Source organism: Fukomys damarensis, unplaced genomic scaffold (assembly GCF_012274545.1).
Source record: "Fukomys damarensis isolate Sample0158 unplaced genomic scaffold, DMR_v1.0_HiC HiC_scaffold_33, whole genome shotgun sequence".
In the NCBI taxonomy this organism is placed as follows: Eukaryota; Metazoa; Chordata; class Mammalia; order Rodentia; family Bathyergidae; genus Fukomys; species Fukomys damarensis.
In genome coordinates, this window is record NW_022900945.1 from 27,095,891 (window position 1) to 27,121,496 (window position 25,606).

The 25,606-nt window shown below is 40.2% G+C and overlaps 2 protein-coding genes and 1 long non-coding RNA gene across 7 annotated transcripts in view; 1 reads left to right on the plus strand and 2 right to left on the minus strand.

Annotated features, from left to right (window-relative positions):
- The window catches only part of Abca4 (ATP binding cassette subfamily A member 4), a 235,303-nt gene that overhangs the window by 14,863 nt on the left and 194,834 nt on the right, over positions 1 to 25,606 (minus strand). Inside the window, 3 exon segments of the mRNA XM_033758165.1 lie at positions 92 to 215; positions 3,211 to 3,358; positions 4,340 to 4,455. Coding sequence (XP_033614056.1) covers positions 92 to 215; positions 3,211 to 3,358; positions 4,340 to 4,455 — 388 coding nt within the window.
- On the plus strand, positions 7,169 to 21,062 carry LOC117283999. Its single transcript, XR_004515047.1, has 6 exons — positions 7,169 to 7,212; positions 10,510 to 10,617; positions 12,717 to 12,884; positions 16,262 to 16,382; positions 17,601 to 17,670; positions 20,454 to 21,062. It is a non-coding gene; the product is annotated as an uncharacterized LOC117283999 (long non-coding RNA).
- Positions 9,627 to 24,519, minus strand: LOC104863422 (neurofilament heavy polypeptide-like). 5 transcript variants are annotated; one of them, XR_780569.2, is made up of 3 exons: positions 23,122 to 24,518; positions 12,818 to 12,869; positions 9,627 to 10,316 (listed from the first exon to the last, which is right to left on the minus strand). XR_780569.2 is itself a non-coding variant. In XM_010625810.2 (2 exons), the coding sequence occupies exon 1, from the start codon at positions 24,263 to 24,265 to the stop codon at positions 23,129 to 23,131; it is 1,137 nt and encodes a 378-aa protein (XP_010624112.1). In that variant the 5' UTR covers positions 24,266 to 24,402; the 3' UTR covers positions 12,796 to 12,869; positions 23,122 to 23,128. The 5 variants fall into 5 exon arrangements, 3 of the variants coding, with proteins under 3 accessions (XP_010624112.1, XP_010624126.1, XP_010624121.1); XR_004515045.1 differs by lacking the exon at positions 9,627 to 10,316 and adding an exon at positions 10,528 to 10,598 and having other exon boundaries at positions 23,122 to 24,402; XM_010625810.2 differs by lacking the exon at positions 9,627 to 10,316 and having other exon boundaries at positions 12,796 to 12,869; positions 23,122 to 24,402.

Below are 25,606 nucleotides of genomic sequence, written 5' to 3' on the forward strand. Positions count from 1 at the left end.
GGGTGCAGGTCGGATGTAGGAACTTCTGCTGCAATCCTCCCAGCCTGCGTGCGTCCAGGGCTCACTACCATTGACCGTAAATGCCACCCACCAAACCGGATGTAGACGTCTGTCACAGCTTGGCTCAGACCCAGGTCAATGAGGCCCCGGCCCAGGCAGAAGTGAGGGAAGATAATGAGCAACTTCCTCAGCATGGCGTTGAACCTGACCAGGGTCTGAAACAGAGAAGCAGTGACTGTTGGAAGTGGGGACTGAGGCTGCCTGCTCCCTCCTGAGCTCCCTCCTGGACCCAGATGGCCCCACAGGGTAGGACCAGGGAAGGTGTGCAGCTGAACACATCCTTGGAGCAAGGCTGGCCACTGGCAGGACTTGTCAAGCAGAACACAGAGGCTTTTAGGTGAAAGTCCTCAAGAGCTTACAGGTGGTGCCACAGGACAGGGCCAAGGAAGCAATTTATGACTAATCAATGTTGGGGCCCCCTGAATGTTTGTGGTGGGCAGGAGGTAACACCTTCCTAGATCCAGGCAGCATTTTCTAAATATTTACTGAGTCCAGCACTGTAGGCACTGGGGTTAACTACAGACTCTGTGTATTGTTTTCCTTAACCCTGGGTAGCTGTGTAGACAAAGGCTATCTGTGGACAAGCAGCTGCCTCCTGTGGTCTGCTTGGCAGCTCTCCTGCAGACTGTGATCCAGGGAGGCAGCTGGTGGCAGGACCTGAAGCAGCTCCTGGGAGTGTGGCACAGGTATCTCTGTTGGTCCAGCTGTGAGTTACCCCTGGGCAGAGGCTTCTTATCAGATGTATCTCAATCTAGCATGAACCACCCAAGTGCAGGTCCTGAGCTATCTCCTGACTATGCCTCTCAGCTCAGAACAGGGCAGCTGCCATTGTCTAGGGAGTTCTGGGCACAGCCTCCCACTCAAAAGTAGATGGTCCACCAGGATGGAGAGCTAGGCCATGGGTGTTCACTGTGTAGGGCCCACCCGTCCTCTGCAACCTCCTTCCTCTCTAGCCTGGGCATCTCAGGTTTCCTCATCCTTCCCTACCTATTCCCTCTTTTTCTAGAATGCACTAGGTTCCTTTGCCTCGAGGCCCTTGCGTTTGCAGTTTCTAGCACCTACTTCTCTTAGCAGCAAAGGGTGGTTTCTTTCCTTTCTGCTCTCTGACAGATTCCTGCCTTCTTCAGAGAGCTTGCTCAGGTAGCCCCTTCTCTCTTAAGCATTCTCAGAGTCCCACGGTAAAAACATCCATTCCTACTAGTACTTACTGTGTTCCCATGATTACTTCTTTACTGTTTTAACCTGCCTGCTTTCTCCACTAGTCACTGACACCCTGGAGGGCAGGGGCTGGGTCCTAATTATTTTCCTAAATCATTTGCACCGTAGCCTAGGACAGGTCAGGCTGAATTCCCTGTACTGACTGTCCTAACTCTTTTAGCTCAGCTTTATGGCCCACTCTTATCTGTAGTATTTTACCTGCCCTGCTCTTTTGATGATATAGAGGATACTATCGTATGCAATGCTGCATACTGTGGCTTGTGTTCACGGCTAACTTGATGTGCAGGTTACCACACCAAGCTCCTAGGAGCAGGACCCATGGGTCACACTTGTTTATACTGGCATTCCCAACACATGGGGTTCATCTAGCAAATACTTTTTGACCAAGCAGGGACAGCAGCTACTGAAACCCAGGATACTCCCATGGGATGCTGGAATTTCTACGGCATCTGTGCATCTGATAATGTATTCACATAACCAGTCGGTGTAGGAAGGAGGTGCTCAATAAATGGCTAAGTGTTTAGTATGTGACTGAGTGAGGCCATAGAAGGGAAAATGTTCTGAGTTGCTTTAAATTTGCCATTTATTTATTCCAAAGTAATACACTCTCTTGAGATTTGGTGTACTGTGAGCTTATGACAGAAACGGCTCTGATGAGTAGTGTTTTTATTGACCAGAATGTTCTATCCATCTGGTGGGACTGTGTCTTGTACACCTCCTCTCCATTCTGGGGTCTGACTCTGACTGTGACATATTATTGCGTGTGTGAGTGTGTGTGTGTGTGTGTGTGTGTGTGTGTGTGTGGTGTACATTGAACCCAAGGCCTTTGCATTGAGCTACACTGCCAACTTTTTAAAAAAAATTGTGAGACAGGGTCAGGCTGGGTTCCAACTTGCAGTTCTCTTGACTCAGGCTTCCAGAGTGCAGGGATTACAGGCCTGCACCACCATACCTGATGTGTCACATTTCTGTAATTCATGGGGCAGGTGGGTTTCCTTTCTTAGTTAGCAGCCTCTCAGGAGGCCAGGGGATTAGGTGGTTGTCTTTGGACTTCTGCACAGGTTTGCCCTCCTATGAACTATGAAGAACTAGTGAGGAAAGAAGAGACCAGCAAGGCCCTTGGGGACACAGGCACATGAGTGAGCTCAAATGTTCTGAGGGCAGCAAGGCAGGACTCAGACACAGCTGCTGGGGGAGTGGGTTACGGAGTAAAGGCAGCTCTCCAGACTCTTCCATTTTTTTAGGACTCAGTATGGCATCTCTGTGGACAGGGAGTGGTTAGAAGGTGTGCACAAAAGACAACTGGACTTTATAGCTTATGAAATTGAGTCATTCAGCTCCATGATTTCTAAACCTGTCCTCAGGATTAACTTGGGTACAGAACAGTATATGAGTACGCTACAGTATGTTATAATTTGAGTAAGAATACAGGAGAAAGAATATCTATGTATTTGCTTACAAGTCTCCAGAAAACACTAGAAACTGTTGAGGTTGTCTCTTTGGAGAGGGAAACTGGGTGAATCAGAAACAGGGATAGGAAGGAGATTTTTCACTGCACACTTTTTGTTTCTTTTCCATTTTGAAATCACTTGAATGTGTTATTGGAGAGAGAAGAAAGTAGAGAGAGGAGAAGGGAGAGGGAGGAGAAAAATCTAACACCCAAGTTCACAAGGAAACTTTCTTGAAAGAGTAAAAAAACCTAAAAAGTTAGGATGATGGGAAGTATTATCTAGATTAAGGATTAGGCTTAGAAAATTATTTTATTAAGAGAGAAAGAAAAAAAAGGGAGGGAGGGAGTGGTTAGTACTCATGTGCACACTGAGGGTTCACATTTATAGTACAGTGCTTCTGTGGCTCTGCTTGACCAATACTTGCTGTTACTGTCCTACATTAATCAAACATGAAACCAAGAAAAAAGAAAATAACGCTTACCTGGTTATTCTCAAATAATTCCAAGATGAAAGTGATGGCGCTGCTGTTGATTCCGATGAACAGATTAGCAGAAGACAAAGCCACGTAAGCTGTGCTGGGGACGTCACACAGGAAGGATGCTGGGTACATCATGGGAATGACTGCCCATCTGTGTGAGAGGACACGGTTCTGTGGGACAGTTCCAATCTCCATCCCAGCAGCCTAACCTCTAAATATACTGCACTTTCGTCACGTATGACATGACACCTTTGAACTGGCCAGAGTCTCAAGGGGAAAAGAGACACTCCATCCCTTCTTTTCTGTGCCTTGTCTTTAAACATAAAACAATGCCTACCCTGACTACCTTACAGGTCTTTTCAGGAGCAAATGTGTCGGTAGCTTCGTGTGTGCTTTGTGATTATAAAGCTTTATACAGTCCATGGGGTGGGGTGGGGGGCTCTCTACCTTGCAATGCTTCCTGCTCTAGGCTGGATTAGTAAAACAGAGCTAAAAGTTCCAAGAAGGTATTTTCACACTTTGCTGAATAGTTCATGTTGCTTCCAAATTCTCTATTTCCCAGAGAGATGATTGAACATCATTGTTCTAGTAAGACTATACCTCTCAAGGCAAGGGCCAGGTTGTATTATTTCCACTTTACAGATGGGGAAACTGAGGCCCAGACAAGTGAATTACTTGTCTGTATTTATTTCTGCAGCAAGTAGTAGGCCTGGGATACAGAGTTGCATATTTTCCTGGTCAACTCTACTGGACTTAATCTCTGTCCAGGAGAAGCTTTCCAACTGGAGTTTTCTACTATGTGCACATAACTCCTGGCAGTGCAGATGGAGACATCGAAAGTCAGATTGGCCACAGATGAGTCAGGATCAGAGTGCAGGAAGAACTAGGGAGTGACCAATTTTTAGTCTTTAATCAAGGCCATAATTAAAGTGGAAGAAAAGTCAGGCCAGGGAGAGCTCCTGTCATCTTTTCTGGGCTCAGAAATACCTTTATTGGTAGTCAGAAACGGAAGCCAGACAGATTCCTGGCTAGCAGACACAGCACCTGCCTGGAGCAGATTTCTCACCAGAAGATAATACTCCCTTCCTTGGCCTCCCTTTGGTGGCCTCAGCTAGCGGCCCGAACAATGTACCCATACAGCATGAGCAGTGCGATGAGGGCGGGAAGATTTTGTGTGGCAGTGCAGGCTTTCTTCTGAAACCCAGTGAAGATGCCAACCACCAGTCCCGCGCTCACAGTGTGATTCATCTTGAAGAGAGAAGAGGGCAGTAAGTCACTGAGTCTCTAGGATCTGTGCTTCTTGTTCTGTGAAAATGAAGGCTTGATGAGGCTCCTCCAGCTCTTCAGGTATGGGATTGATTCCACGTGTCTAAATAGCTCTTTGTTAGCAAATATATGTTAAACCTAGTTCCCCAGGATAAGATAGGGTTCCCGAATTTCCTCCCAAAGGCTCACTGTGTTGTTGAAGGTTTGGCTGCCAGAGGAAGAAGGGCTTTGGGGAAGTGATGGGACCATGAGGGTTCTAACTTCACAGAGTGGCCTAACCCATTCATGCTGTCATAATTTAATGGGGTTATTGGGAGGTGATGGAAACACGAAGTGGGCCTTGATGGAGAAATCAGGCCACTGGGAGCCCTGGGCTGTATTTTGTCCGTGGTCTCTTCCTCTGGCTCCCTCTCTCTGTGCTTCTCTACTTTCAGCTGTTATGAGAGGAACAACTTTGTTCTGCCTTGCTCTGTGCCACCACAGGGCCAAAAAGAAAGATGCCAGCCAACCATAGATTGAAACCTCTAATGTGAACCTAAGTAAATCAGTAAATCTTTCCTCCTTTAAATTGATTTCTCAGGTATTTTGTCACAGCAATGAATAGCTGACTGATACATCCCACTCCATTAGTAGGGATTAAACTCATGGCCTTCACACTGAGCAATGTTCCTAGTCCTTTTTCACTCCTTATTTTAAGACAGGGTCTTACTTTAGAAAGTCACTATATTGTCAAGTTGAGGCAGGGTCTTACTATGTCACTAAGTCACTGTGATCTGCCTGCCTCAGACTCCCACATTGCTGGGACTACAGGCATGCACCACCAAGCATGGATAGCAGACACCTTCTAAAGTGACAAAGTGAACATCTCAACAATAGGACAACTTGAAATTAGAAGCAGGCTAATAGTGTGCAAAAAGCAGAACCCAGCTTCAGTTTTGTGACTCTCTTACAAGGATACTCAACCTCCATCTAATCATGAGGAAATCTCCCAAACTTAAGGCCATTTTTCAAATAACAAGGTCAAGGCCATGAACATTAAGGAAAAACTGAGGACTGTTCCAGGCTGAAAGAGACTAAAGTGACAGGACAACCAGATACAAGGCATAATTCTGAGCTAGGTTGTTTTCTAGGAAAGCTGTTATTGGCATCACTGGTGAAACCTGAATGGGGTCTGGGGAGTGGGTGATGATGCTCGTGTGTGTGTGTGTGTGTGTGTGTGTGTATGTGTAGGGGGCATCTTGGGAATAAGCTACTTTCAAAAGTAGCTCAGAAAAGTTACCTTCTGTACTTCCCACTTTCCCATAAGTCTATGATTGCTTCAAAATTTAAGAGAAAAACAAATGACACATATAAAAACATAAGAATTTAAAATATCACAGTAGCTTAGGTGATGATATAAAAAATAATTATTATTGGACAGTGACTTCCGAGCATGTGTTGTCCTTTGCCTCTGGCTAATGAGGGTAGTAAGTTCTAGCATCAGTGACCCTCACGTTCAGATTTCAGGCCAGCTTTAAACTTTTAAAACATCAAGAAGGTTGCCAGTGCCAACCCACCCCATGCCACCCCATCTTGTAACCCTGCCTAGGACAGTTCATTTTCTCAGTCTCATCTCCCCTCATTTCCTCTTTATCCTTCCAGCCATCTCTACAGCTCAGAGGCCTCTCTTTGTAGCCAGCTACACACACAGGGGTCTCCCATGTGTAACTCTATCCATCATATTTGAAAAAGTAAAATAAAAACACAGAACTTTAATAAACAGCTCTTTAGTGCAGGTAAATCTAGTGACTTTCATGTTAAAATTACAGGGCCACTGCGTCCCATGAGAGGCTTGCAGTTTCTGACCTCCTCTTCCACTTGTGACTGTTTTCATGTGGACAGAAGAAAAAGGACTTGGTTGCTACTGAAAATTTCCAGTTTTGTACTGTTAAGAAACAAGTGCTTAATGAGTTGAATAAGAAAGTAAATCACGTCTTTAGGAATTCTAATATTCGCATCATTAAAAGCCACACTGAGGGGGTCAGTCGTGCTGATACATCTTATTATCAAGTTGGGGCTCATGTTGGTCTTAGAATACTGAGTTAAAACAAAAGATCTCATTGCTCCAGACACCCAGAAGAGGTTGGTGTCATAATGACCTGTTCTACTTTATAAACAGACCTCTGCTACCAACTGAGGTTGACCTTGTGGCCCATCGAAAGCTACCCCATTCTGATCCCTCTTTGTCCTCACCAACCTTGGCTGTAAGAGAGGTGATAGTTTGCTGTTGATTTGATAAATTCTTTTTAATTTTCCCTAAGTGGTGGCTAATCTGATGGAGTGAAGGTCTTGTTACTTTGAGGTAGCAAAATAAAGCTACTGGGTAGAGTTAACAGATTGGGCAAGTTAAAATATACAGTGCCCAATTAAACTTGAATTTCAAATAAATAACTAAATTTTTTAGTATAAGTTTATTGCATGAAACAAACTTTGTTTACCAAAAATTCGGATTTAACTAGGTCTCCAATATTTATCTGGTGACCTACCACAGGGGAAATTCTACCCTTACCCTTTTGGGGGATGAGGCAGAATTTAAGAAAGGAATATTGGATGAAAGACTCCTTGACACTACCTTCCTAGACTCAAACTATTCTTGGGAAGGGCAGCCCACCTGCCCAGCAGTTCTTTGGAGAAGTCCCCTTGGTGCAAGACATGGAGAAGAAATCATAGATGACGACGATGATGACATCACTCTTACAGGTGTGTCTCCCTCTCACAGGACCTTCGTACAGCACAGTTTTAAACCGTGTCCCAGTCCTGGAGATTTTGAAACATAAAAAATTTGTAACTTGGTTTTGAGTAAATTTATTACCTGCTGAATCTAGAGTCCTGCAGGAAGAAGAAAACTGTTTTCTGTCATCCTGTTTCAACTGTCCTATTTCATACTGGTTTCTCACCTTGTTTCTTTTTTCTTGAATGTATTGAAATGGGCACAACAGAAGAGGAGGTATATCAGAGAAGTCAAACCTATTCACTTCACAGAGTACTTTTTTATGTGTTTAGCACTGTATTCCCGAGAACAAAGTGTTGTTTGTAGGAGAAGAGATAGGAATGTTCTTATTAACCGTTTCAGGACCAAAATAGTAGACCATGATCTGAGTATATGATAAGGTCTTGAAGATTTCCATCAGAACGAGTCAGATATCTCCAACTTGAAGAACTGACTATATAATAGATAATGAGGGTGAAATTTTCATCAGTTTTAAAAGTTGGCACATGTTTTATAGTTTTGTATGTTTATATTCATATATGTCGGCCATAGATAATTGGGAAATTTAGTTATTTGGTAGCGGTAATTTGCATATTCTTAAAAGAAAACTTATCACAAATAGCTATAATGAAGTGCATCTGTAGTTTGGTTTTTTTTTTTTGGTTTTTTGAGGCAGGGTCTCATCATGTAATTGAGACTGACCTGGAACTCGCTATGTAGCCCAGGCTGGTCTCCAACTCACAGCCATCCTCCTGCCTTGGCCTCCCGAGTGCTGGGATTACAGGCGTGCGCCACCACGCCCAGCCTATGTATAGTATTTTTGGTGGCAAGTATTGTAGCTGCCTTATTTTCACCTTTACCTTAGCATCTAGCACAATGCTTACTAATATGTATTCTGTAAAGATTTCTCATATCAGTAATTTATGCTACCAGATACTAAAACTTAACAAGAGCAAGGGCATATTAGTGAAAGATATTTGGATTATTAGAGTTGAATATTATGTCTAGATTGAAATTGCTGGCTTGTTAAGATGTCTTAATTCTCTTATTTCCACAATGGGTTATAGTGTGTCTTTGAGCAGCTCTGGGATAAGAAAGATAGGGATAGGACAGTTTTATTCTTAATGGTGTTAAATGCTACTTCAGATAGTTTATTTGTTTGCTAGAAATACTTTAACAAAGTACCATCAAGTGAGTTTCTCCAACAGAGACATTTATTTTTTTCACATTTCTGGAAGCTGAAAGTCTGAGGTGAAGATGTTGGCAGGTTTGGTTTCTTCTGAGACCTCTTTCCTGAACTTGTAGATTAGAGTCTTCTGCATTTGTTTTCATGTAGTCTTCCTTCTGTATACTTGGTATGTGCAAATGAATTCTTAGAAAGATGCCCTAAAGAGCTCATTTTAACTTTAAGGCAGTATTTCCAAGTACAGTCACATTCTAAGGTACTGGTAGTTAGGACTTCGTTTTATGAGTCTTGAGAGCACATAATATAGCCCGTAACAGATGACATTAAGGAATTATTTATTATTGTTTAAATGTTTTAAAATATGATGGTAGTTTGTGTTAGACTCCTTATCTTATAGATAAGATAGAACTGCTAAGCTAAGGCAGTAACAGTGTCATAGATTCCATCAAAATAAACCTATGTGAAGGGTGAGGACTTTGGGCAGTGAGTGGGGCATGGATAACATCAGACTGACCATTTGTTGAAAATGTTTGAAGATGGGAATGGACACATGGGGTTTCATTATACTTTCATAAATTTGATTTTGTTTGATATTTCCATGGCTGGGATTAGCTCAGTGATTCTGGCACCTGCCTTGCAAGCACAAGGACCCGAGTTCGATCCCCAGTGTCAAAAAAAAAAAAAAGTATTTCCAATAGTAAAAAAGATTTAATGGCTATATTGAATTTGAAGCTTGTGTTAAAGCAGCTGTCATAATCCCTATTTTTATATTCTTCAGAAAACTCATTTTAATTGTTGATTTACCTTATATAAAGTTTGATTATATCAAATTGAACCTATAAAACTGTACAGTGAAGGGCTGGGTATTTTTTTCATTGGTTCTGCCACCTACCTCTCAAGTACAAAGTCCTGACTTTGATCCCTGATAGCAAAACAAAATGTACAGTGAAGCAAGGTGGCACACACCTGGAATAGCAGCACTCTGAGGCAGGAGGATTACAAATTCATGCCCGACTTGGGCAATTTAGCCAGACTCTGGCTCAAAATAAAAAAATCAGGGCTAGGGGTGTAGCTTAGTGCAGAGGTCTTGAGTTCAGTGTCCAGTGCCCCCCCACAGACACACACAGACACACACACACACACACACACACACACACACACACACGAAAGGAAAAAGAGTAGAAAAACTACCCATTTTATCTGTTTTATTTTGGGAGTTCCATGTAAATCTTTTATGTGGGGAAAAAAAAGTTGTGCTGTTAACAAGTTCTGAAAATTTATAGGCCTTATTCTACTTGTGTGGAAACTCTTCTTCCATTACAGGTGTTGTGTTTATGTTTACTTTTTAGGTTTGTGTAAAATTACAAGGCCTGTATTTAGTTACATACTGTCAGTCCAACCCGGAATTTGAGTCATGATTTTATATTACACATTCAGCCATCTAAAAGTATCGTATAATTTATACCATGGATTGGGCACATTCCATGGTAGAGTAATGAATGTTCCACAAAATACACCAGAGAAAAATGATGCCACAAAGGATGATTAGACTTTGAACAATGTGACTGTGTCTAAATCTTTTTGGAAATAGTGACTCACTAATGAAATGAGCTTCAACGGTTGATTAACTTGTGTTCCAGTCAGAATAGTAGCATTGATCTTAGAGCTGAAAAGTATCTAAGGCTATCAGCGTAGTCATTTTATATAGTATGAGGTCCTGAGAAACAAAATGTCTTTCTTAGTGACATACTGCTTCAGTGATATGGTTAACATTCCTGTCATTGTAGGATACTTAATTATCCTTAATCATCCTTAATCGTGGAAAATATATAAGAATTGGCAGAGAAATGATTAGTGAATTTCCTCCTGAATATATGCTCTTTTTACCTCCAACATCTTGCAGAGTTTCTGTAAAAATTAAAAAACAGGCAGTTAATTAATCAGATATAGTATTACATGTTGATATAAGTTGTATGTGTTGATAGTTTCTATGTATATAAACTTACACTAAGTGATGTACCTTGGTTGAGAAGATTGGTATATGAATTTCAGAGCAATGAATGTCTTGTGACTAATTGTGTTTTCTTTAAATGTGTTATAGTTGAAGCTTTTTGTCATAATGGGGATGAGACAATTGAAACTATTGAAGCTGCTGAGGTACTCCTTAATGTGGATTCTCCTGGTCCTGTGCTGGATGAAAAACGAATAAGTGAGTGATTTGATTGTTTATTTTTCTGCACTGTGTAAAGTCATTCTTATCATTCTCTATTAAATGCTAAATATCTAGATATCAGAGATCATGTTTAATAAACTTTCTGAGCACATCTTAAGGTACAGTACTTATTAAGACACCTTTGCTATCTACACCTTTGCTAAAGTATTCAGTTAAGACTAGGCCGGGGATTTAGCTCAGTGGTTCTGCCACCTGGCGTGAAAGCTCAAGGTCCAGACTTTGATCCCTGGTATCAAAAAAAAAAAAAAAAAAAAAAACTTTAATTTGAGGGAATGAAGCCTTTAAAAACAAAAGTAATTTATTAGTTATAAAATAGTAGACTATGCATAATTTTCTCTCTTCATCTCTTTGATGAAACTATTTTGCATAATTTCTTTCTTTTTCACCTCATTGAGTTTATTGCTACATTTGAGATATACAGTACATTTACATTCATCATTGGGATCTTGTACCTTTACATGGCAGGTCTTGGTTCTCATTTTTTCCCCTTGTCCCTGCCCTCCCTTCACCCATTCCTCCCCTCCCCATTTACAAACACTTTATTTCCATTTTTTTATTTTCTCCTGTTTTTGTCTTTTCCCTTATTACCTTTCCCCTACCCTTCCCACTTTCCCTACACCTTTAGCCCTTTTCAAGCATAATTTCTTCTCTTAATCTCTTTGATGAGCCCAAATCATTATAATTTACTAATCTCTATAGATAATCACAAGTGGATTGGCAAAATCATTGAAAACTTTGGGAACTCTTTATGGCATAAAACTCATTGCCACACTATTGATTCATTATGTAATTATGCTTTTCTTTGTACTTTTTCTGACAAAAAATTACTTAAACTCATACAATTACTAAATCAATTCAAGATATTTATGAGTATTTGCTGTAGTCATTGCAGCAGTGCAGTAGACAATAATATACACAAATGAATAGCTTTCTTTCCCCAATCTTACAGTTTATTTACCCACAGTACTGAAGATTAAACCCAGGCAGGGCCTTTGCTGAGTGCATTCCCAGCACTTTTGAAAAATTTTTATTTTTCAGACAAATTCTTGCTAGGTTTCTAATTACAATTTAATTCTTTGTAAGTAATTGTAAAAACTAAAAACAAAGGCCTGCAGAGTGATAACAGAGCTTTTTGGAAGCAGTGAATACTAAAGCAGAGAACATCAGAGACAGGATTGATTGATTCATTGAGGGAATGTTTAGGGTACGGAGATGTTTTATAGGACTGGGGATTGAACCCAAGGTTTCACACATGGTATGCAGGCACAGACTCTACCACTGAGCTTTTATTTTAGTTTGAATCAGGCAAGCAGAAACTCTACCACTGAGCTATATCCCTAGACCTTCATTTCATTTCACTGCACCAGGGTCTCACTAAGTTGCTGAGAGTCCCCTCAAACATGACATCCTGACTCAACCTCCTGAGTAGCTGGGATTACCAGAGTGTGCCACCATACCTGCTTGATGTAATATTTTAACGTCGGGTATAAATGAGAAACCTTTAATACGTAAGGGAGAGGAGAGAACAGTGAAAGGTAGAAGTTAATGGATAGAGCCTCAGGCACAGACCTTTAAAAACAAACAAAATTATAAAAGGTACATGTTTTGATATAACTAAACTGCAAGTTTCATAGTAGGTGGGAGATGAGATTGGAAAGGTAGATTTGAATTAGATTTTGGAAATTTTGAAAGGTACACTGTGGAGTTTGGGTTGTTCTTATCCTTTTTCTTCAGCAAATTTTAAGATATTTTTCCTATAATTTTTACTTTTGATTTTCAGCATGTAAAGCTTTTGTATAGAGAAATAATGTCAGATTAAACTCTTAGGTTTTAGGAAACAACTCTTAACACAGCAAGAAAAGACAGGAGAGACTGGTGATAAGAAGTCAAGCAGGAACAATATTGAAATAGTCGAGTAAAACCGAGCAGGATTTACAGAAGGGGAAATAAAAATCAGAAAATAGATTTTAAGATTTTATTTCTACTTTAATCTTCATAGGAATAGGAAATGATTTTATTAAGCTTTAGTTCACAATACACAGTTGATTATATTTAATTGATTTTATTTCTATTAGGTAGTAATATATTTAGTTCATCTGAAGATGACATTGTGGTTGCCCCAGTCACCCATGTATCCGTCACATTAGATGGGATTCCTGAAGTGCTGGAAACTCACCTGGTGCAAGAAGCATATGCAGACTCACCAGGAGCCTCATCACCAGAACAGCCTAAAAGAAAGAAAGGTGGGTAATTAATTTCTTTTGAGCACATAATCACATCTTTGATGTAAAATCTAAACATAATTTTTATTCAGTAGTATAATTTTATTCTAATTAAAACAGTAAAAAAAAAACCTTTTTCGGCACAATAAGTATTTCTTCAAGTTAGAGTCATTTTTTAAAAAATGTTTTTTGGATTTAGAATACTGAAAATATAGAAAAGATAGATTCCAACTTCATTTTATATGTTTGTTTATTGATTGATAACTGAGGATTGAACTCGAGTCCTTGTGCTTGCGAGGCAAGTGCTGGAACCACTGAGCTCTAAATCCCTGGCCCCAGTTTCCAACTTTGTGAAGCCTCATATTTTTATCTAAGCTCTTTCATCAAAGCCTCAAAAAGAGCTTAGGGATAAGGGCAGGTCAGCTTCGACATAGATTGAAAGTCACCAGTCTGTATCAATGATTGCAGTGTAAGATTCCATTTGGAAAACTTCAGTAAGTTGGAAATCAGAAGGTAAGTAATTGAGAAAAATGTAGGAATGTGTTAAAGGAGGATGTTCACTGTCACAAATTGGGACCACGTTTGCATTCTCAATTCTGACATTCTTGCAATTTCCGTTTGTATTCTGGTTCTGTTCCTCCTTGTATAATATCTTGACTTTAATATCTTAGTTTTTGGCATCACCAGCTACTGGTAATCTTTTCTTGTCTTTATTTTCTTTCTTCACCACCAACAATCTAAATTTACATGAAAGGAAAGGAAATTCTAGGAGCCAAAAATGAGAATGAAAGTAGCTGCAATAGCTACTCTCACAGCTCTGAAGGCCTGAGAAGCCAGTGGCTTTATTGCCCCTATGATGCATAAGCTTAGGTATTGGACCTATGCAAGATGGACGACTAGACAGAGATGTGAGCAAATTAGTGGGACAGCTTCAGGGGAAAATTCCACTTGCTGATACAGATGTCAAGGAAGCTTGTATTTGTCAGCCAAGGCTCTGAGTGGAGGAATTTTTCCTTTGCGAATTCATAATCCTTGGCCTCCTTGATACTAGGTTTACAATGAGACTACACTATTGCTGACTATAGGAATTCTCAGCCCAGCAATTCACGTTATAAGTGGACCCAGGCTTGTAGTAACTTTAAGGCATCAGGCAGAAACTCTTATGAAATTGCTCTGGTGGTTTACACATTCAACCTAGGCTACACAGGATTTCCTCAGATAAAGCCTTGTTTAAGGAGAACCAACATATCACAGAATACATGAGGAACACACTTCCTGAGTAAAAAGCAGCAGGTGAAGAAAATTTTAATGTTCTCTAAGAGACAGAGATAATAAAATGCTCAAGTAGAAACTTTGAAGGTGATTATGGTTTTTAAATAAAAAGAATAAAAATACGGTCAAGGAGTTAACCCGTTGATAAGTAACATTATCTAAGAATAAGACTATTAAAAAGGACAAGGTGGAACTTCCTCTGCTAGCCAAAATGGAATAACAGACAAAATACATGAAACTGTGGTACTAAAGAAATTGGATATAAGTCAACAGAAGCCAGTGTTCTTCCTGTAAGAGAAAACAAATGAGGTGAGCCATGTGATTGCCATATCTTCATGGAGAAAAATTGTTGTGGAAAATAGTTCTATCATTCTCTTAAAAATCTTAATATGTAAAGTCATGTCACGTAGCCATTCTGCTTTTAAGTATTTAAACAAAAGAAATGAGACTGGGTTTATAGACAAACTTACACACGAATATTCTTGCCAGCCCTATTTGCAGTTGCCCCAAACTGGAAACCACCCAAATGTACAACAACTGCTGATCGAAGAAATTGGTTAGCAGTAAAATGGCACACAGTGTTAACAAATACAACAAAAGGCCAGGGATTTAGCTCAGTGGTGCCACTGCCTGCCTCGCAAGTGCAAGGACCCGAGTTTGATCCCTAGTACCAAAAAAAAGAACGAAAAAAGGATGTATCTCAACATAGGTTAAAGAAAGAAGCCAGGGTTAGGGATGTAGCTCAGTGGTGAAGTGCTTGCTTAGCATGCTCAAGAGCCTGGGTTTGATCCTAATAGTCTTGCTCCAGAAAAGTAAGGAAGAAGTAATATTCAAAGACAGTGACTGTGGATTTTCCAGAACAACATTAATCTTGAGCATTGTGGATCTTGAATAGTGTTAACTACAATACATCTAGGTATATAAATCCAGGAATTGATAGTAAAAATGCAGAATACCCAAAGATACCCAAAAATCTCTTCCGAAGTACCCCTAAAAAGAAGAAAGAAACAAACTAGAGAGAAATGCCATTACTTAAAGAACATTGATCATATGTTTTTTCTTTCTTTTTTTGCTTTTTGTTTTTTGTTTGTTTTGGTGGTACCAGGGATCAAACTCAGGCCCTTGCAAATGCCAGGCAGGTGAGGCACAACTGAGCTATACATCCCTGGCCCTAAAAACATTGATTTTTAGATTGGCAGCTTAGAAGTACCCATTAGAGTTGGGAGGGATTAGATACATTCAAACTGATACAAAGAAATAACATTCAGTGAGAGCCAGGCATGTAGCTCAGTGGTCCCTGGTACTGGGGAAAAAAAATAACAGTCAATCAAAAATGTTCCACCCAAGAAACTATAATTCATGCAAAGCTGTGTACATTGCTACCTTGAATAGTAAAGAAAGTGATGGAAAGGATGGATTTTGGATAGGCTACCAGCAGTGTCTTGACATGAGTAAAAGTAGTTGGAGGAAGGCAATGGGAAAAAAGAAAAAGCAAGTACATAGGTTACTGAAAATGAGATGATAGGAGGTAACTCCTGTGCTGACCTCTAATAATTGTTATCATGAAGACACTCAGCCAGGAGAATCTGCTTCATAAATGAGTTCTTTGGAGATGTCTGTGGTGAGGAGAAAGTTTTACCTAGCTGATTACCATACATTTAGCAGTCTGTTGATTGATTGATGATAAGGTCTTGCTATGTATTTAACTATGGCTTTGAATTCACTACATAGCCCAGGTTGACCTTGAATTTGCAGTGTTCCTCTTGCCTCAGCCTCTGGAATGCTGGAGTTACAAGCATGTGCTACCTACCACACTCAGGAGTACATTTGGCAGTCTTTGAAGATTTCTAGTAGGGTTTTGACCATCTTTTCCCCTACTCTCATCCACCCAAATAACTCGAAACCATTTTCCTACTCAGTTTCTGGGAATAGGTTGTTATGAACCTTGTCATTTTTAGCTCTACAATTTTGCTTTTGTATGATTGCTTTTTATTTATTTATTTAGGTACTGGGAATCAAACTTGGGTCCTTGTGCTTGCAAGGCAGGCAGTGGAACCACTGAGCTAAATCCCCAGACCTGTATGATTGCTTTATAATAACTAAAACTTCACCCATAATCTCACCAGAAATCATCAACACCAAGGACTGTGGAGGACGGAGGTAGTAACTGTATGCAGAATGGTAGGCTGCTCCAACAGCATGATCATCTCAACTACAGAAAACAGTGCTACCAAAGTATGGTTCTAGGTAAGTAGCAAAAGAAGATCGCAAAAAAGCTGTACAACATTTGATCAACCTAGATTAAAGCCATTGGGATAAATTCATTTAGAGGGTGATAATTCATAACCATGAAGCTGGTTTGCTGTAAATTTAAATAGAGAAAAATGAGATTTAAAACACAAGATACACGAGGCACATTGGCTCATAACCTGTAATCCCAGCATTTGAGAGGCCAAGGCAGGATGATCTCCATGTGTGGTAGGCCAGGTTGGGCTACGTAATGAGTTCAAGACCAGCCTGAACTACGTAGCAAGGAGTTATGTCCTAAAAAGAAAGATCCCCTCCCCGAAATTCATTATATGGGTCATCAACATTTTGCAATACATATTTTCTATATTTGTAGTTTGGAAAAGTTTCTAATATTTCAGAACTAACTATATGCAAGAAAATGTAACTTCTGCCTTAAAAACCTTACATAGCCAGCAAATAAACCTATATGGCTAATGATTTAAGCTCAAAAGTTTTATCAATATCAAGAATACTCTCCAAAAGTTTAAGAAAGCACTATCAATATGATTACCTTAAAGAGGAGATACAGTATTTGAAATGCAACTTGATTTTTACAAATAAAGTATCTTTTTATTTTTTTACTTTTTTATTTTTTTAAAGCAGTATCAGGGATGAATCTAAGGCCTTGCACAAGCTAGACAAGTACTCTACCACTGGGCCACACGTCACAGTCCTTTTAAAAAATTTTGTTTGGGGCCTTTGTGCTTTTCTCATGATAGCCCAACCAATATCTATGAAAGTATACTTTTATGTTGTTTTTTCATCTTTGACTTGGCCGAAGCTCCCTTTGCAGAGCTAGTTTCTCCCTCACTCTTCACTTGTACTTTTTGAGATTTTGTCACTGCTTTAAAAACTTTTTTTTTTTTTTAAATTTGGAGGACTCGCCTTGAACTTGCAATCTTCTTGCCTTATCGTCCTATTTGGGACTATAAATATGCATCACTGCTTGTGGCTTAGAGTATTATTTCTTTATGATCTAATCTACGTTAAGTTTTACGTTAATTTCAGTTTTTACTGAAGTTATTTTTCTTTTAGTAAACATTTTTAGAGATCAGTTAAATGACCGATATACAAAGCATTTGGGATGTAAAGTTTTGGATAAACGACAAAATAGCTCAATTCTCTGTTCTCTCACTTGTGCGAGCAAATATTTATGCAAAGCTATTCTAATTTCAGGGAGAAAAAGTAAGCCCCCACGACCAGATTCCAAGTATATCTTTGAAGAAGAAAAACAAAGATGGGAAGGGTAAGTATTGCTGTAATTTCTCTATAATACTGCTCCAGCAGCATTCTCGTTGCTTTACTTGTCTTCCCATTATAAGTAGAAAGCACTAGTTTTCTTCATATGCTGAAATGGAATCCATCACTACCAAGTACTTAGAAGATATAGTTGTCAGTTTCTCTTAAGATAAGTTTTTAGAAATTCTATAAATCCTTAGTTATTTTCACTTACCTGTCAGAATCCATTTTTTAACTTAATAATCTCTTGCAAGAATTCCAACCCTGTTAGATTTCCCTTTTAGAGATATATTCTTACTTTGTCTTGCCATTTTGTCATTTTCATAACTGTTGTCCAGATTTGAAGAAAGCTGTTATGGCTGAACTGCTGGCTCTAATATAAAAAAACTAACTATTTATAATTTTATATAACCTTCTCCCTTCCCCAACCTTCTCCCTTCCTCCTTGCCTCCCTCCCCCGACTCCGCCTTTCCCTCTCCCCTCCCTCCCTCTCCCTCTCCACCTTCCTTCTCCCCCCCTCTTGCCTTCCTGCTTTCCTACCTTCTTTTCTGTTTTTCTACTCAGAACCTTGTACTTTGTGAGATGGGCACAGGGCCACTGAGCTAAATCCCTGCTCCACCTCCCTTTTTCTTCTATGTGATAGTTCTTGAAAAAAATCAAGTTGAAAGTGCTTCCTCCCTAAATTGTCACAAACCTAATGACAAGACTGTTTCTGTTCAGATATTTTATAGAGGACTAATAAAATAGTCTTTATTAGATCTTAAAAATTATGGCCATTCTATCACCAATACTAACTGAATTATCTCAGCAATACTAACTGAAGTATGTAATATTTTTCTGTAAATATATGATAAAACTTACAAGACTTTAGGAGTGTTATGTTGTGCTCTTTCAAGTGAAGTTTTAGTCATTTAAAAATAAATTCTTGTGCTGAGTGTAGTGGTGCATGCCTATAATCCCACATTAGGCTTGTTATTTGACTAACTTTGTTTGCCTCTCAGCTCATATTTATCCTTCTTGCCTTGAATGTGGTCAAAGTTTTCTCTGTCTCTCTCTCTCTTTCTTTTTTTTTTTTTTTTTTTGGTACCTGGGATCAAACTTGGGTCCTTGCACTTGTAAGGCAGGCAATGGCACCACTGAGCTAAATCCCAGCCCTTGGCAAAGTTTTCTTACTGAAGTAGATGGTGTACCGAGTTAATCTGGTACTGAATGGGACTTAGATGAGTTCAGTGAGCTGGACTCTGGGTCAGTTTTATTAGGTAATTCTGGTTTTGAAAATAAGATAATCTAAAAACATCATTTTATTGATATCAATAGTTGATTATAGTATCCCTCAACTATAAAACCAGATCCCAGCTTTATAACTTTAAGCTTTATATAAATGTTTTGTGTAGGACTAAAGTTTTCTGAAATTTTTAAAAGTCACTAAATGTTCTTGATTGCCAGATTGAAAATATTTTTGTACTAAAGCTGAAAGTTAAAGAACATAACTTAAAAATGATGGAGACAGTAGCAAAAATATGTTTCCTTTAAAATATTTTTCAAGGAGTCGTATAAATGACTACTATGATATTTATATACCATGTGTGTGAGCTAGATAAGTTGTGTTTTTCTAGGTTTTGTTTGTCTTTTACTATAATGTAGGGGAAAGTCTAGAAATAGATAAAGGTGACAAAAGTGACATTTTTAAATTACATGAAAATGATGTGTTTACCTCTTGAGAGTTTATTATATAACTTATATGTCATGAGACATATAAGTGATAAGTAACCACATACTTATGTTCTATACATTTTGTCATGCCCAGTTAGAATTATTTTCCTTTGCCTTTGTTTATAACATGCTAATTCTTCTGCAATGTTTATTCTGTAGTGAAGGAATCCTAACATTTCTTACACCCTGGCAGAGGACAGTAGTCTGAGATGGGGAACTGAATATTTGAGTGAAATATCATAAAATGGAAATAGAAAAAGGGAAACCAAAAGGGTGAGAAACAAAAAGTAATGTTTCCTTACTTTTAAAATAAAATACTTGCCCTAGTAGTACGTGTTTCTTCAAAAAGGTGAATGTGGGGCCGGGGATTTAGCTCATGTACTTGCCTTTGAAGCGTAAGGTCCTGAGTTCGATCCCTGGCACCAAAAACCAAAATCAAAAGTGAATGTGCTTTAGTGGCCTAAACCTAATTTTGTTTCATTTGATATCAGGGATGTTACAAGCACTGCTGATAACTTAGAAAGCTATTCCTCACTCGTGTTACATTGTGGCCAACTTTTTCAACATCATTAAGTTCTTATTGCTCAGAGGTGAGATCTCCCTAAATTGCCCACGGGGGACTTAGACTTGGCAATCCTCATGCCTGAGCCTCTCATAGTTCTGGGATTATAGATGCACTACTAGGCTGGCCCATTCAATTTCTTGATAGCTTTATGTTCTCTGTGCTTTCGTGGTAGTGGAGATCAATCCGTAGGGTTGTATACTAGAGATGCACTATACCTCTGTTCTAGATCCCTAGCCCAGCATTTTGTTGTTTAAATTTATGACGTGAGCGTGGTAGAAGCCACCTTACACTTCCGTCTGTTTTCAAACTTACCTCTCTGAGTCTAAACTAGCTTATGACCCATGTGGTAGCCATACAACCTGTGTGATAACTTGTGTGGTAATTCTGTGGTGTGATCACCCTATGGTCTGGGTGGCAAACTTCTCTTCAGAACCTCTTTTGAGAAACTTACAAAAAATGTTTTCTACAAAAAGATTTTCTTACCATAAAGAAAAACATTTTTATCACCATAGGATTAACATGTTTTTGTATGAAACTCTCCACCACATAAAAGACGAAACTTCTGACTGCTCTTAAGTTCAGTCTTCTGGCTCCATGTTTGTGGACTTTGTCCTAAGTACAGCTCTCTGTGGAGCTGCCACTCAAGCACCGCAACTGTCTGTGACCATCACTCTGCTGGCCTGGAACACCCCATGTGGTTCTCCAACTGTGTCCGTGTCCAGGTCAGTGAGTTTGTGTTGTCCATTGCACACACACCCATCCTCTGCCCCCTCAGAAGTTCTCAAGCCAAGCAGAAAAAAGATATGGCACTGTCTCTGCGGCCTCCAGCTTCCAGTTTATGCTGTGCATGAGCTTCCCCTCATCTTGCTGTGAATGTAGAAAATGTTAGGAAACCATTGCATTTGCAAATTGTTCAACTTTTGGTCACTTTGGCAGATGCAGGAGCTCCTTTTGGCTTCCCTGATCCCCAGGGTGGACTAACTCTCGGAGGGTCTTTGGGATTCCTTTGAGACTGGCTTCTGTACCTGTTCACCACAGTTTGGAGAAGGAAAACGTTTATCTTAACCAGACTATCTATCTGTACAATTAAGTTGTACAGCTGATGTGTAAAAGACAAAGTCTTCAGTTTTTCATTCTTAACCTTTGAGGGAAAGCCCAGGCTAAATATTAATAATATTTTGGTTCATAGTGACATTTTCTTGGGGAAGAATTTTGTTTGTTTGTTTGTTTGTTTTTTGAGACAGGGACTCACTAGGTAGTTGAGACTGACCTGGAACTCACTATGTAGCCCAGGCTGCTCTCAAACTCTCAGCGATCCTCCTGCCTAAGCCTCCTCAGTGCTGGATTTACTGGTATGCGCCACCACGCAGGGGTTGGGGAAGAATTTTGGTTTTGTGATGTATTTGTGAATTAGGGCATAGGTGTTAACTGTTACTTTATACCTTTGTAAGTGATTTGTATGTGGTTAGTTATAACTACAACTGGTTCTTCAACCAAGGTTTCCTGACTTTTAAATATTTAGTAGTTACGCTAAATGTATATTAAAAAAACAAAAACAAAACAAACTTTGCTCATTCAGTGACAAAACTACTAGTGTTTAAACCAATTTGACAAGAATTTTCCCTTGTCTCCATTTTCCAATTAGCATTTTTTTGGTCAGCTGTTCAATAAAAATGTCATTTGCAAGATTTCTATTTGTAAGATTTAGATGTTAATTTAATTATATTTTGGTCCCAGAGATCAAACTCGGGTCCTTGTACTTGTGAGGCAGGCGCTGAACCACTGAGCTAGATCCCCAACCCGATGTTAATACTTTGGATCTTTGTGCCTGTAGTTGAAAGAGCTCAAAGCACCCAAATTATTGTGTACCCTTTTAAATTCAAATGATAAGTGTTACTAGGGATCCCAAGAGGATAAAATAGAATCTGAGTGAGCCATTAGCTTGTCTACATATACATTAGAGATTGAAATTGTTATACCTCTTTTCCATCATTTTCAGTTGACTCTAGATTTTTGCTTTTGTACATGTATCTTGTTAAAGAATCTCAGAGAATTTACTAATCCCATTCTAGAGAAAAAGGTATATACAGTATTCAAAATTTATAATTTCAAGGATGTTTGATGCTGATGTTTATTGTACTCAAAAAGTAAAAGCATTTGTGACAGAGTCTCTCCTTCCTATACCCACTTATCTTCAACCCCTTTTCATCATTCCAATGTAATTTAAAGGGAAGTCATTGTAGCCAACATTATAAAGCAAGAAAATGATAGAAGATAACATTACAGAAAATGTGACAGTAGAAAAACTGCAAGGATAAGTTATTTCAGAAGCAATAAGGGGTGGGCTCAGTGGTGGCATGCCTCCCTGGCAAATGCGAGGTCCTGAGTTAGAACCCTAGTATGGGAAAAGAAAAATTAAAATTAAAAAACCAATAAGAGTATTCAATATATACAAACCACTTTTGTTTAAAAAAATTCACAAGGTCAGGTGTGAGGGCACGTGACTATAATCACAGCACTCAGGCTGGAGCAGGAGTATTGACATGGGTTTGAGGCCAGCCAGGACTTGCCTGCGCTACATAGCAAAACCTCTCAAAACACCAAACCAAAACAAGCAAAAAGAGAAAAAGAAGCTAACTTCAGGAATAGCATACAGGCAGCCGATTATGCCAAATAGAAGGGTTCCCATTTGTCATCTGTACTTACTTCACTAAGCTCAGTTTCTCATACCATTCACTTTAATTATTCAACATGGTTTTCTGGGATCAAACTCAGGTTCTTGGGCTTGCGAGACAGGCAGGGGCACCACTGAGCTAAATCCTGGCTTTAACATAGTTTAAGATGAAGGGAGGGTAGCAAACATATTGTATATCATTCCCTTTGTATCTGAGACATTTTTCTCTTAAAGAAACCTAGTCAGTGGTGGATTAACTTTCTGTAATGGAGTCAACCCTTTGGCTTCTGACCTGCATAGTGAAAGTTGTTACATCACACCACCATTTTTCAGTCAGAAATATTCTATGGGGCAAACTCATTTTAGGAAATAGGCTAAACAGGACTTTAAAATGGCAGGCAAAATACTTCTCAAATCTTAAAAAAAAAAAAGCCAGGAGAATTAGTTGTAATCAAGAGAACCTCATTTTTGATCTTAATAGAATGTTTTACCACAATGGCACCCACCTGTGATCTAGGCATTTCTCATGGCCAGGCTCAGGAAAATCTCCTCTGGGAAGACCTCGCCTGGGCTCCTGGGTCTTTCTGGATTTCTCATGGCCAGGCTCGGGAAAATCTCCTCTGGGAAGACCTCTCCTGGGCTCCTGGGTCTTTCTGGGTTCCTCATGGCCAGGCTCGGGAAAATCTCCTCTGGGAAGACCTCTCCTGGGCTCCTGTGTCTTTCTGGGTTCCTCATGGCCAGGCTCGGGAAAATCTCCTCTGGGAAGACCTCTCCTGGGCTCCTGTGTCTTTCTGGGTTCCTCATGGCCAGGCTCGGGAAAATCTCCTCTGGGAAGACCTCTCCTGGGCTCCTGTGTCTTTCTGGGTTCTTCATGGCCAGGCTCGGGAAAATCTCCTCTGGGAAGACCTCTCCTGGGCCTCTAGGTATTTGTAGGTGACCCATGGCTGTGCCAGGGAAGATCTTCTTTGGCAAGATCTCCCAGTCTTTAGGTAGGCTCCCAGTTATTTGTGGATCTGATTTGACTATGATAGGGAAGACCTTCCATGGGTAACCTTCCCCCACTCTCCTCAGTGACTCTGGGCTATTTTTGCCTGGGCCCTCAGTGTCACACTTGGGGCCTCTTGCAGTTTCTGGGCTTCTGGTTGTCAGGTGTGGGCACACCTGCCCAGTGCTAGGTGGTATCTCTGAGGACTGGGTGGCTGGGCCTTGAGAGACCTGCCTTGGTCTCCTTGGTGTCTTTGTGTCCTGATGAATTGGGCCTAAGGAGACTTTTCTCGGGTTCCCCAGTGTTTCCCTGTGACTGGCGTTCAGGCCTGAGGAGACCTGTCCTGGGATCTTTGCTGGATTTTGGTACCTGGTGGCAGATCCCTGGCACATCTTCCCTAGGTCCCTTGGAGCCCTTTGGTGCTTAGAAGCTGGGTCTGAGGAGACCCCTTGACCCTTTAGTGTCTCAGGGTACTTCATGCCAGGGCCTGCGGTGACATTTCCTGGGCTTTCTGGAACCTTCCTATTTAGGGCAGGTGAGCCCAGGCTCCTTGGTGGCTCATGGCTCATGGTGGTCACAGCTGGGGAGATCTGGCCTGGGTTTTCGTTGAGCGGCTCTTGCAGTGTAGCCTTACATGCCTGGGGAGAGTTTACCATTTTCTCCATCTTTGAAAGAAACTTTCTCTGCCTGAAGTCCTCTGGCTCTTGCCTTGAAAAGTTGAGAAGCAGCTCAGCATATTTGCTGTTCACCGTCTCTAAACAAGTGAGCTCAGGACGTATCCGTCACTCTATTGTGACTCGTGTTCATGAGGATTCCAAGTTCTTTTTGGACAGGTTGCCTAGGAAACAAGGTCATGTCTTGTGTCTACAACCAGAGCACTTCCTCTGAGGAGAAGACCCAGTGGCCCATGTTCATGTTCATAGTGAAATAAATCAGTGGCCCTTCCCTTAGTACTATTACTGTTTTTATCTAGGCATGTGTCTATCTAGGATGTACATTTGCAGTACTGAGCATTGAGCCCACTGTGCTCATGCTGAATTCTATTACATCCCAGTCTATCTTTTTTTCAGACACTCACTGTCTCACTAAATCATTTAATGGAGCCTGTTACCAGGTTTGGTGGCACACGCCTGGGATCTCCACACTGGGGAGGCTGAGGCAGGAAGTTCACCATGAGTTTGAGGTGACAGATGAGAGATACTGGCTCAGGAAAGAAAAGAAAGAAAAAGGAGACAAACCTTAATTGAGCATGATGGGCTCCATATTTTGATTTTCCTGCCTCAGACCCCCAGAATGCTGGAATTACTGCCTGATTCAGAGTGCTACTGGGAAACAGCAAAAGAAAAACTAAACAAGTTTCTCTGATTTGAGGCCCTGGTGCCATTTTCACTTCTAAGGCACCATATATACAGAGAGACTTTGTATGTAGCAGGCCCAGTACTAAAGGGTCTTTTCCATGTGTTTTCTGAATGTGAGGTGCTGGCATTCACATGTAGAAAGCTGGGGAATGTCAGGATGCTTCTGTTATCTGGCTTGATCATATCATTGTCATTGAAATGGGCAGTGTGGAGACTGTCCAAAAATTTGCACAACAGTTTTGCTTCAGGGATAGAAATGTTGGTTTCAGATCATAACATCTTAGGTTGTGGTGGGTGGTCCATGGTAGGTTGTAGGTTTTTGAAGCATAGAAATGATTAATTATTCCTACTTAGCTATTAAACTCCATGGGAAAGTGTAGTATTCAGTACTGGAATATCAAGTGAGGTGGCATGGGCTGCAGACTGTAGGGCAGTAGTCTTTGTAGGTCATAGAAGGCATCATCCCAGTAGTGATGATGGACCCATACACACCTACATCACTTTGATACTTTCCTTGTGGCCACTTCAATGGCCTGCTATCCTCTCATCCCAAGCAGCCCATGTGCCTCCTATCCCGGGTTGACAGCTTGCAGCATTTAGTGTTGTCTTGGTTTTACTTGGTTTTATTTTTCGGTACAGTTTATTCAG

Coding starts and splice junctions, on each gene's coding strand:
- LOC104863422 (XM_010625810.2), bottom strand. CDS start 24,265: ATGGAGAAAATGGTAAACTCTCCCCAGGCATGTAAGGCTACACTGCAA.